Source organism: Meriones unguiculatus, chromosome 10 (assembly GCF_030254825.1).
Source record: "Meriones unguiculatus strain TT.TT164.6M chromosome 10, Bangor_MerUng_6.1, whole genome shotgun sequence".
Classification (NCBI taxonomy): domain Eukaryota; kingdom Metazoa; phylum Chordata; class Mammalia; order Rodentia; family Muridae; genus Meriones; species Meriones unguiculatus.
In genome coordinates, this window is record NC_083358.1 from 110,974,366 (window position 1) to 110,987,528 (window position 13,163).

General features: G+C 41.6%; 1 protein-coding gene across 1 annotated transcript; it reads right to left on the reverse strand.

Annotated features, from left to right (window-relative positions):
- Window positions 1-3,256: 3,256 nt before the first annotated feature.
- Kplce (KPRP N-terminal and LCE C-terminal like protein) lies at window positions 3,257-5,154 on the reverse strand. Its single transcript, XM_021663310.2, has 2 exons — window positions 5,085-5,154; window positions 3,257-4,295 (listed from the first exon to the last, which is right to left on the reverse strand). The coding sequence occupies exon 2, from the start codon at window positions 4,272-4,274 to the stop codon at window positions 3,429-3,431; it is 846 nt and encodes a 281-aa protein (XP_021518985.1). The 5' UTR covers window positions 4,275-4,295; window positions 5,085-5,154; the 3' UTR covers window positions 3,257-3,428.
- Between the last annotated feature and the right edge of the window lie 8,009 nt (window positions 5,155-13,163).

Genomic DNA, 13,163 nt, shown 5'->3' on the forward strand with positions numbered 1-13,163 from the left:
CTAGGCACAAAGCTGGAGTTACATGCAGGCCTAGGAGAGAATAAGATAAACTACTGCTATGTGCAATTGCTTTACATTATGCTTATTTGTTCTAAAATATGAGGCTTTTCATTATAGAGAAATAATGTTAAAATATCATATGTTCTCACCTGCCTCCTCAGATTCTGAGAGCAGTTGCTTAGTTGCCTCTGGTGTCCTGGGGGCTGTGTATAGCAGTGGTGCCGGGACCTCCTGCTGCCCAGCTATTCCTCTTTTCTGTCTGTCAGATCCTTGAATGTATTGAGATCCCTTGCACAGAACCCCATATGTGCCCTCACCTCTACATATACATGCCTTCCTCCCAGCGGAGTGTTTTCCACCTGGAAAATGTGTGCTTTCTCTGAGACCCATAGAATGACACTGTACTTGGAGCATTCCTTCATACTTATCATCATAGCTGAGTATTCACATTCTTGTATTCCTTTATTAGAGTATTGAGTTATTCATATTCTCTCTCTCTCTCTCTCTCTCTCTCTCTCCCTTCCTCTTTCCCTCTCTCCCTCCTTCCTTCTTTCCTTTCTCCCTCCTGTAAACTCCAAAACCATTTCTGTGGTACCTAGGACAAATATGTTTCAATATCTATTTATTGATGAACCCTTGGGACACCGGCATGTGACTTGCCTATAGTCTTTCCAAAGTGGTCATGTTCCTGAAAGCAGCCAAACTCTGGCTTCTGGTGGTTGGGTCTCCTGATGTCTGTATAAAACAAGGATCCCTCATGTGTAGTGTTGAGTTCACTGGGTGGAATTCTTGAGTACTCATTTCAGGTCCCTTGAGAAGCTAAATAGCCTACATTTTCTTTTCTACATGTCCATCTAACACATGGCAGGGCTTTCCTGAAGATATGGCTTGTGGAAAGCATTTATGTTCTATTCCATCTTTTGTCTTCATGGAGGTCAGAGACTTTACACTCAAACTGAAAATTAATTTCTAGGGTCAAGAATAACACATGTAATTCACTTCTGAAAGCATATTACATTTTAATGTAAAATTTGAGAACATGTTAGAGGCCTTAATGAAGAAAAATGGAGAGACAGAAAAAGATCTTAATGTGTGATATAGAAACCCAAATATAGTGCCTCATGCTTGTGATATCAGGACTCAAGAAGCAGGGGTTGAATGAACCCCAATTACCTTAAGTTCAAGGTCAGTTTGGACTATCTGAAGGTCTGAGCCTGCCAGAGTTACAAATGAAAAACTTATTTTGACAGAAGGCCAATAGCAAGGACCTAGTTAGGTAACTATACTAGATCTACAATGGAATGCTGGGAGCCAACAGTAACAGGATATAATTATATGCACTATGCAAATTAACATTTATCATTTACTCTATTCAGACAGTATACCCATGAAATATAAAGGGAGAACTGATGAATCTGGAAAGTGTAATATTAAGTGAAGTGAGCCAAATTAAGAAAAATCCATGTATGGCTCCTAGTCTATATTATGTATATGGGTGGAGAGATGGGTGGACAGATTGATAGACAGTAATGTAAATGAGGGTAAAGCATAAACACCAGAAAAGAGGGTGTCAGAGAGACGGTTCAGTGGTTAAAAGCACCTAAGGAAGCCAGGATTGGTTCCCAACAACCACATAATAGCAGCACACAACCATCTGTAACTCCAGTTCCAGAGATGTTTTCTTAAAACCAGCAAATCATGTAGGGGAAAAATGTTGTTACCCAGTATAAGGAAAAAAGGGGCAGGGGGATTTGAAAGATGGTGCAACAGTTAAGAGTGCTACTGTTACTGGGTTCAGTTTCTTGCCCCCACATGGTGGCTCTAAACTGCCTGTAACTCCAGTTCCAGGGGATCCAATTCCCTCTTCTGGCTTCCATGAGCACTGTACACACATAAACTCACATAAACTCACTTGGGCACACATACAGACACATAAATTTAAAACTTTTAAGAAAAGATTAGAAGTATTGCTTGTGCTAGTCACACAATTGTTAAACAACCAGTATAGAAAGGCATCACATCTTCATGTTAACTTAAGGGTAAGCAGCACTCTATCTTCCCATGCTGCAAGAACCGCTTGATCACACAAGAAGGACACAAGATCCCAGACAAGGCTACTCTTGGCCCTGACTGGGATGAAAGCTTAGTAGAGTTGTATGGAGAAGTGGCATTTAAGGAGCATCATGTCTTTAAACATTCAAAGACAACATAACTCTAAAGATAACTAAATAATTTCCTAGTTATATCCCACTATTTCTTCCTCTTCCTCTTTTCTCTCCTCTCTCTCTCTCTCTCTCTCTCTCTCTCTCTCTCTCTCTTTGCCATTCATTTATGTATTTACCAAATATATTGTCTCCTATGTACCGGGCTTGTGTGGTTCTTATGAACAGAAGTTACCTTTGGTGGGTTTTGTATGTGAATGTCTGTGTGTGTGTACTTCTTTGGAAGCCAGAAGTCAGCCTCAGGTCTTCTTCAGGGTGCCATCAATCTTGGTTGTTGTTATTATTTGTCTGTTTCTTGGTGTTTGTTTGTCTGTTTGATTTTTTTTTTTAGAAAGGGTCTATCACTTGCTGTCCTGGGACTCACTGTATAGACGAAGTTGGCTGACTTCTCCATTATCGGGATTACCTGCATGCATCATTCATACCAACAGGCCAAACTATATATATGTGGGTTCTGGATATTGGACTCATTGTGCATAAAAAAGCACTTTACCACCTGAACTATCTCTCCAGGAATCATGACCGCTCATGTATTTTTCATACATACGTTTTTAGAGTCTTCAGACATAAAAGGTCATTCAAAATCATCTTAACTGAGTGCTAATGATAATGCCAAGCTGGCCTCAGAGCTAGGATGTTTGTCACACAAGGTCCTCTTCCTCTTGGAGATATCTTTCGTACTACCAGGGCTGCCCTGAATACTGTCTACCCACATCAGAGGAGTCCTTGACAACAGCATCAGGCCTATACCCTATGCTCTCAAGAAGAAAAGCCTAATAAATGAGAAAAATGTAACAGACCTCAAACCCCGTGTCCATAGCCTCTCTCCCTAGCTCAAATGGACCTATTTACAGCATCTACATGATGTGCAGATCCTAAGACAGGGAGTTCACCAGCTTCATCTGCTTGTGCTGTCCATCTATGTTTTCCATCTAATAGTTTTCCGTCCAAGAGCAAGAAGAGGAACACGAGATTTTCTAATGAGAAGCATAAACACAGCACAAAGAAGCCAACAGGAGCCGTGCCATGCCTTGCATTCAGAGCTTTATTCTTGCCATAGTTTGGGGACTGTGCTCACTCTGGCAGGATGCCTTGATAAAGGAAGCAAGTTACAGAGAACCAGGGAAGCTGGTAGAAGCTGGGGATGGGTAGGGTCAGAAGACACAGCAAAAGGTAAAATTTGGAAGCAGCGCAGTCCTTCTGTGTTTAACAGCAGCAATCATCCCCACTGTCACAGCATGCGGGACCTCGGGACCGCATGGGAATAATTCCCAAACAGCAGCACCCTGAGCCACAGCCGCAGCCGCAGCCTCCTCCACAGCCTCCGCCACAGCCTCCAGAGCCACAACCTCCAGAGCCGCAGCCTCCAGAGCCGCAACCTCCAGAGCTGCAGCCTCCAGAAGTCTCACAGCAGCCAGATCCTGTGTTCCATCCTTGGGGCCGCTGGACCCAGCGTCTCAGAGGACTCACCCCAAAGGTTCGGGGAGCCAAGCAGCAGTAGCTGGTAGAGCATGGGGCGGAGCATGGGTCAGGGACACCGACACCGCCCTGAGATGCTGAACCACTTGAAGAAGCCTGAGTGTAGTAGGTCTGGTAAGGAACCTGATATTGGACGTAATATGTCTGAGCCTGGCAGGGAGCTGGGCATTTAACACTGGTCTTCTGGCATGGAGCTGGGCACTTGACACTGGTCGTCTGGCATGGAGCAGGGCATTTCACGTATGTTTGGCAGGGAGCTGGGCATTTCACGTAGGTTTTCATCTGGCATGGAACTTGGTACTTCACGAAAGTTTGAGCAGGAACCGGAGTTACATATCTCACAATAGTTTGAGGCTGGCTGGGAGCAAGTCCTGAAGCAATCCCTGGAGCAATCCCTGGAGCAAACCCTGGAGCAACAACAGTTGGGACCAGGCCTGAAGCAACAACAGTTGGGACCAGGCCTGAAGCCTGGCCTTCTCCAGAGGCACCGCTGCTACCTTGCCCCGCTCCCAATCCCGAACCCTTCACACAAGAAGATGGAAGGAACTGTGGCTGCTTTTGCTGGTCACACATCTTGCCGTGGTTTTGGAAAATCTGAAAAGAAAACACGCATCGAAACTGTAAGACTAGAAAGGTTTCCTCAAAATTCTGCAGCGCATTCACTTGGGAGGGGTGATCTGTAAAAGATCTTCTCTCGAAGATTGTTGTCATCCAGAGGCTGGCTGTCCATTTGGCAGTAAGGTGTGGAGTCAAGCATTCTAGGTTGACTTCTTACACCTTTAACTGGCTGTGTGACTTCAGACAAGCTGACACTCACCCCTGCTACTCTGTTTCCATAGTAGCAAACAGAGTGCTTGAAACAGTAACATTTCTACCAAACTCTCCAGGTCTCCCCTTTGTCCTTCAGTGTCTACCTTGCATTACTCTTCAAACTGTTTAGCCTCCACCACTATTTCCCTTTGAGGTGACATTCCTTCTTATTCCTTCTAATCTGGGAAGTCCTCGAGGAGAGCAGATATATGTGCCTGGGCTAACCTGAGTCTTAAACTGAACCTGAAAGAACAAAACTCGGGCTTAAGACTTACAAGTTCCTACCAGTTGCTATTGGAGCTCTTGAATATCAGTTCACTTTGCAAGTAGAACAAAGAAAAGTGGTCACACGTGGCCCCAGAACTAAAGTGGGTTCAGTTCTCTGAAATCCCTGCCCGGGAAGAACTGGCTCCCTATCCAGCCCATTCTCAGTTTCCCACCATTAATGGTATCTTCATGCACTCAATGTCTAGTCCTGGCCACTCTTTATCCCATAGCGCTCCACCCAGCTCCACCTCAACTCTATTTCACTCTATTTCTTGCCAAATCCCTATCGCAGGTAACAAGACTTACCTTCTTTCTTGGCAGGAGCAATACTGGAAGAAGCAAAGGCTCTGAGGAGCTCCCATTTGGTGAGACTTTTATAGGGTGGCAATGAAGCAATTTGATGCCATTTAAATGAAGCACCTGAGATCACGAGGACAAGGGCTGATGTTGCATTAGTGAAATTCCTCCCCAGTATGTCTGGCTCTTCAGTCAGAGGCAGAGCATGTCTCTACTTGACCTTGAATTTTCCTAAATATGAGATAAATGGCCACCTTCTTCATGAAACCGAGACTTTTCCTAGAAGCCATGAGTCACTCCCAAGCAATCAGACTCTCAAACGGGGTTATTCAGTTGAGACTCCCACTATTTCACACACTGTGCCAGAAAGCTACTCTTTCTCCTTCCAATTTGACATGAGTGTTTCTTCTGGGGACTTTGGTGGTACTTTCTGTTGGTGTAGGGTGTTGTGGAAAGACTTTGGCATGGAAGTCTCTGGCTCAGTATAGTAGGAAGGTCCCCAAGAACTTGTTTATTCCAAGAACCATAGGTTATTCTAAGTTACTTTGGGAACTGGATGACTGTTGTATGATCTCAATCCCCAAAAGTCGGGTTTCTGGCTCAGAAGAGCAGGAAAGTCACTACGAAGTTGTTTATTCCATAGATTATTCTAAGTTAATTTGGGAACCGGATAAAGGCTGTATTAGACCCCAGGATTTAAGCCTGCAATGGCTCATCTCAGCTTCATCTGTTCCCATGGCCTTCCCTCAGCTCACCTTTCTGGGTCTCATTTCCAGGAATAGATTCCAGGAACCTAGGATTGAAGGATTTCCAGCCAAAAGAATGTGAGTGGTAGCGATGATAAAAATCTATCATTTATTTGAATATTTTTATGTGCCAAAAATTTATGAGGCAGATGCATGCAACAAAGGCCTGAAGGCTAAAAGGAGGTTACTTAGCATCCAAACTAAGAAAACAGGCAAGCCAGAATTCAAGTGCAGCCATCATGCTGCAGTAGGCATGATCTTTATTGCTACCAGATATTGTCTTTCATGATTGAATTGTCTTTGAATATCAGCATATTTCATTTCCTCAATGCAGTAAATATGGAAAGAAAGACAGGAACAGTATTTCATAAGCACTACTGTATACTGCTCTGTGTCTGAGCTTAGCTTCCATCATACTCTGTGAGGCAGGCTGTACAGGAAAATAAGACCCAAGGGTTGAAATCTTTCACCATAGTCACCATTATCAGTGGGTAACAGTATCGTTAGAACCCAGATTTGCTTCATAGACAATGAGCTTCTCACTGAGCCTTGAGAGAAGTGAGTGATGTCTGCTACGGGAGGCTATCAAGCCTGTACCTGGAATTGGTTTCAAATGCCATTTCCTTCGATCACCCACTCGAGGCTTCACAAGGCCATTGTGACCTCTCAGGTGAAAGGAGGTTCTAAATTGGCTCCAAACAGATCCTTGGTTCGACAGGATCCTTAAACGAAAGAAAAATCAAAGTGACGCTAGTTCACGAACCCCACCACACCCCACATCAGGTCTTACAGAGTCTACTCCTCGACAATTTGGAGGAAAGAGGCAGGGGAGGGTCTGCCCCAGGCTTGAAAAGTATCCTGGCTCTTCCTGTCGTCCCTGCCCAGTAGGCTTGCCACACTATGCATCATTGCTGGGAAGACCACTGTCTATGGGGGAAGTATTGGTCCAGGCCATTACAGTCATCAGTTGTTTCCGAGGCCTGAATGTTTCATGGAAAGGGAAAGGAAATTATCTTTTGGGGGCAGGGTGGGAGAGGGGAGTCAATCTGTTCACGTCACTAACTTATCAATTTAGTCTTTGCAATAATGGCTCGAATAGAGTGGACACTAGTAGGTAACTGTGAAAAATCGCTTAGCTAAACCTAATTGAACCATAATTTAACCGCAGGCATGAGATAGCTCAGAGCCGATTGTTTCTGCACAGCATGCCACTTCTGATTGGCATCCAGCTGTTTCAGTTGTGCAGGCCTCTATATTATATGTAGCACGGGCTACATACACACAATTCACAGCAATGACAGTAACTTACTTACGAGGTCAACTGTCCCAGAACATGTCCCCGGAATAAGGTGTAGACTTTTCAGAGCACAAATGAAGAGAACTGACCTCTTGTTCTACAGTTCTTTAGTCCCTCTGGATTTCAGTCTATGAATACAAGGATCTGTTCTACACACAAATGTGCATGCGGCCTACCTGCCTATAGAGGTTTGATTCTCAGGAGGGAGGGAGGGTGAGATCGGGGAGGGGATTACAGCTGGGATACAAAGTGAATAAACTGTAATTAATAAAAAAAGAAAACAGAAAGAAACGGCATGGAAAAGAAAGAAACCTTCTGGAGGACAATAAAGCCTAGAATAGCACGGAAAACAGAAAAAAATAAGAAAGAGTTGCTAAGTATATGCCGATCACCACATCTCAGATCACCACATCTCATCTTAGGTCCTGGGAAACATTAACCAACTAAATAAAATGAATGAATGAAATCGTGGGGATTTGTATATTGAGGGCACAGACCAGACTAATTTCCCTCCTCCTGTGGTTAAAAGTGATCTTTCTCTGCCGTTAGCCAACTTGTGTGTTGCATGCTGGCTGTGGGCTCTGATTGGCTCATTTCCTGCTCTGTGGGGTGATGTTCTCACTAATGGTTTTGACATCTTCAGGTGAGAGATACTGCATCCATGTGCCATGCAGACAGGTGTGTGGGCTGTGCTCCACCCATTTTATAGGCTGGAAGGCAGAGCTGGACAAGTCAGAAGATAAGTGCCAGTGTCAAGATGAGTCATGAGGATATCCCAAAAATTTCCAAAGCCTCCACCCATTTTTCCATTTGGCAGCTCATGGGATTATAGACTTGTGTGTTTATGCAATAACAGTCCAATGAACTTACACGAGAATAAGTAGAGAAAATCATCTGTGAGATGGAAGGGCCTAAAACAAGTTATCAGATCTGGCCTCTATCTATGTAGAAAGTCCTAGTGGTCTTTAAAGCTCTTTGGAAGCTCTTAGTTAATGTTTCATAATTTGCCAGCTGTCTACCTATTAGAATATCAATTCATCTCCTTATAGCACCAGCAGCTATGAGTCCTCAGCATCCAGAGAGTAATTTTTTGACTGGGGCAGGAAGACAGAGATGCTGTCATCTCATGACAGTTCTTCCCATTTGTATTAATTGCACCTGAGAAAGGGGCTGTCACACCAACATCTAACCACAGTTTTTCTCACCCAGTACATTGCTCTTGACACTGCAGGACCAGAGTTTCAATACTGTCCTGTAAGCTGCACATACCACAGCTGCTGGTGAGGGTGCATCCTAGGCCATTACAGCTAGTTAGCAAGTCCTAGGACTGCAGCAGAATGTGACTGGTGTTGCCCAGTCCCATCTCCAAGTAATCCTAAGACTCCTTCAACCCTCTAAGCCTTCCATAACAAATCTACTATGTTGGACTTTTCTATTTCAAACAGAGTGTTTTGTTCATATAACGAGACACTGACATCCCCAAGCATTTCTGTTGTATGTAGTAGGTAATACAGAGCATAATCCTGTCAGGAAAAAGATAGACACATTTGACAAGTGAAGAAAATAAATATGGAACTTGCAGTGGAGACAAGTAGGGGAGCCACAATAATCTAGGTTTCTTCAATTGGCTTTCCAGGAAAGGCCAGAGAAGCTACTCCAATACCATTTCAGTTCTCACCTTTCCAGGGTGAATTTGTTACAGGTTCCTGCATGACCACAAAGCATAGGCAGTTTGTTAGGCTGCTCATAGGTGACTGTGAAACTAATGGATCAAGCTAATATAAAATGTCTTCTGCTGTTTCAAAGACACATCAAGCACACTTCAACACTACCTAAATGGAGTTATTTTGGTGCGGAATTCAGAAATTAGTAGAAAATCATATATGAATTTGGGATCTGCATAATCTGAGAAGTTTCTTTTCCAGCAATGGGTTCAGCAGACCCTTCATTGCCATATCAACAACAATCTCAGATCCCTGTCACCTTCCCATTGAAACAGAAAAGACTTTTTTCAAACTGGTTCCTGTTTTATCCATTGCTCCTGACCTGTCTTGACCACTGTCCTGTCTTCCTTCTTCACAACCCACCATCATCATCTCCTAGTCTCTGTCCCGCCCTGTCTCCAGCCTTATCATCACACTGCTCTGGATTCCTAGAGAAATGTTCACCCTGTGTCAGACATAGCCAGGGCTGTATCTCAGGGAAGACAGAGCCCATGAGGAGTTGGCAGCCAGAGTATATTTTGTATGGGACCCAACGTCTGAGCTTCAGATAAGCCATGCTTTTGGAAGACGGTGAATGTTACACAGAGCCACGCATGCTGCTTCATTCCTGCTGCCCCTCTGTTTGTTTTCTTTCCATGTGAACACAGTATAGCTGCTCCTCTAGACTGTAGAGGTGAGGGGTAGCTTGTATATGAGATTTCCAATGTGTCATATCCTTCTCCAAGACTGGGGTCTCAAGAAACACCGTTGAAGCTTTCACTCTAGAGAGTCTAATGTTTTGTGCAATTTCATTCTCAGTCTCTGTTTTACATTATTTCTGATCGGTCCTTTAGGAAGAACTTGGGACACTAGAATCTCAAGACTACTACAGATTTAACATACAAATGTATTAACTGAATTATAGCCCTATGCTCTGAAAGTTTCCTGGGAAAATCTATCCTGAAGGACTGGTCAATGCTATATTTAATTTATTCTTGTGTAGAAAACACTATCCATACTTTTAGACCAGTGCAGACTCCATCTCTATCAATGATGAGAGGTATGCTTCATTCAAGATATCTTGGTCTTCAATTTCTCTCTTCTAAGAAACTTTAGCTTGGAATTCAAGTGTCATGACATGATATTGCCTATTCTTATTGTTAGTCACATCTGTATAGAGTTTCAGAGTTCATCTGTCTAGTATTGCATATATGATTCTGTCCCATCCAAGAAGCTTATGAGGAAAAGTATCATTAAGACTTTTGCCAATCCAAGAACTCCTTGTGTCCCTGTGTCTGTTAACTTCACATGTGACCCACATATACACATCTATTATGACATTGAAAAGATAAGATTATAGGGGTTACAGAGATGGCTTGGCCTTAGGAATATTGGCTGTTCTTTTGGAAGATCTGGGTTTCGTTTCCAGCACCCAAATAATGGCTCACAACCATCCTTAATTCCAAGGTCAGAGGATATTGTGCTTTTTTTTTTTGGTTACTTTTGTCGACACTAGATATATATGTGGTACACATATATTCACTCAAGCAAAACACTCATGAATATAAAATAAAGTAAAAAAATTCAAAAATAATGTTCAATGAAAAGAGTGGGGTTTTTCCCCTCAGAAACTGTGTCAGGAAACTCTTATGAGGAGATCTTTTCACAATATGAAAAAATCCTTCTTACCATTCACCCACCAAAGTACTTGAAACAAGTAAGGACCATAAATAACTGTGGTGTGGATTCCTTTCATTTTTAGAATTATGTATGTAAATAAACTTAATTTATCTTTCTCCTTAAACATATCATGTGACATTATATTATATTATATTATATTATATTATATTATATTATATTATATTATATTGGTTATGCATAATTATATAATCCGTATTGCCACAAAGTACTTTTGGGAAATAGCTACTATGTAAAACAGACGACTGGCAGTGAGCTTTGAAGAGATGATAACATATGAATGCACCAGTAAAGACCTCAGCTTAGCTCTCTCTGTGAAAACAGAAATTACCTGTAACTTCTGTGATTTTCTTTTTTTTTTTTTTTTTTTCTTTAGTGATGAGATTACAGACCACCTGGTTTATTCTGTTTTTTGTTTGTTTGTTTTTCTTATCATAAACCTTTCTGTAAATTACAGAAAACAAGACAAAGAAACAGTACATGAAGCCACCAAGTCAACAGAGCATGAAGGCAAACTGCAACCTGAGATACCTGAGATAACAGATTTACAAATAATCAGTCGCATAAAACATTTTTTAAGCTTTTACAACTTAATAGAAATAAGAACTTCCTGATTAAAAGTCGCCCAGTGCATGAGTAGACATGTCTGTAAAAGGATGTGCAAATATTCCAAAACGTTTGAAAAGGTATTCTCCAAGTCCTCCTTCCCAAGGGAAACACAAATGAATGTCATGCTGAGCTATAACCCACATCTATCAGGAGAACAACTCTAAAAAGCAAACAAAACACTTAGAGAGCAAAAAATGTTGGAGGTAGAGATCCTGACAATCCTATTCATGGTAAATGACTTGTGCATTCAGTATAAAACTGGCCATCGACTTGGTTTGGTTATTTACCAGGAAAATGTCAATTTTTAAAACTGATGTACAAATTAACATGTGACGTATACTACAGTTAGAGTCCTGGGATATATTTCTACACACACCTTCATGCTAGTGCAATTTGTAATTGTCAAGTTGTGCAAAAAATCCAAAGCCCATCTGTGGACTCTGGTTATTTATAGCTTATCAAGGAACACAGCTCAGTCTTTAAAATCAGTGAAATTCTGACACTGCTACTTAGATTAATCTTGAAAACATATTAAACATAATATTATAGAAGGTTTTGTGTAGATACATGTATAATTTCACTTTATTTCTATTAGAAATGTAGTCGAATCCAAAGAAATGACATAGATAAGGATGACTGAAGAAATTCTATCCTTAATTTCTATTAGACAGTCCTGTACGGTATTTGTAATTATAATGAGCTCTGTATGCAAATAAGGTACACATTAGCTAATTTATTTTTCCCTGGCAACTTAGCACCTTTACCCACGCATATTTTGGATGAGAGACCAGTTGTAATAGCTCAGAGAGCAGAAGCGACTATACATTGACAGGATAAAGTTAATTTCATTTATGACAGGACAAAATCAACTACCAAGGGTTCTCTGACCTCCATAGGGACTGTTACATTCGTGTACCTGCACACACACACACACTCACACACACACACACACACACTCACACACACATTCATGCACATACAAGCAGTCACACAATGGTTGCTTTCATGATAGAACAATCTAGTATAAGAATGTAACATGCAATTACTAAACACTGAAAAATGCCACATTGAATCAAAGGAAATTTCTCAACTCTTATTTAAAATTTACTAACTTTAAAAATTTTTGTTGTTTATTAAAGGTACATCAAAGCTAATTTTCTATATTTACGACAATGATGTTTTACAGGTGCTTTGAAATTGCTAATGTTATTTTTGAATGCATGAACTTAAAAAATGAAAGAAAATATATTTTGTTTAGAAAAATCCTATATTTAAATGATATAGTTCATGTTTTTAAAATTATTATATAATCACATTTCCAAGAAATCGAAAGGAACTATACTTTTTGAAATTAAAAATAGTGCTAAGTGGAATCAATAAAATTTTTTTAAGACATTAGAAACACAAATCAATTTATTTGTATCTTCCAATGATAGATCAAGAGGCATTTGAAGAATCTCTTCTTTTATGAACCTTACGATACAAGTGCATACTATGTCTAACATTGCATGACATTATAACGAACTATCCACTAGCGTATCTATAATGTGACGGTTTTTTTTTTTTTTCAATGCAGTTTATTCAGGAACCTTGAACAATCCTCGGACCCGGGGGAAAGCCAGCCCACAGCTTAAATAGCCTCTGGGTAGCCAACCCAGGCGAGCCACGGGGGCAATGCAGATAGGTCCACATACATGGAAGCAAGCCAGATCCTCGGCCTTAGCCAAATGTGGAGTTGTTCCTGACAGAGAGCACTCACCATCGGGAAGGTGGAAGGCGGAAACCAGCTCCATCTTTAAGGCACAGCATTCTGCAGCTCTCTACAGTTCCCCCTTTTTGTTTTAGATGCATCAGGCAAGAGTAGAGGTCTGATCTCTGATATTAGAAATAAATTGGGACTTTGTACAGATGTTCATTTAGGTGTCATCCACCCAAAGAACATCGGACCCGTCCGATACCTTTTTCTCAGAGGCGGGACCTGGGGCATCAACCCGCATGCAATCAGACATGCTCTTCTCTGGGTCCAAAGCAGCTG

What these genes read in the sequence shown, in the direction of transcription:
- Kplce (XM_021663310.2), bottom strand. Translation starts at nt 4,274, where the DNA reads ATGTGTGACCAGCAAAAGCAGCCACAGTTCCTTCCATCTTCTTGTGTG.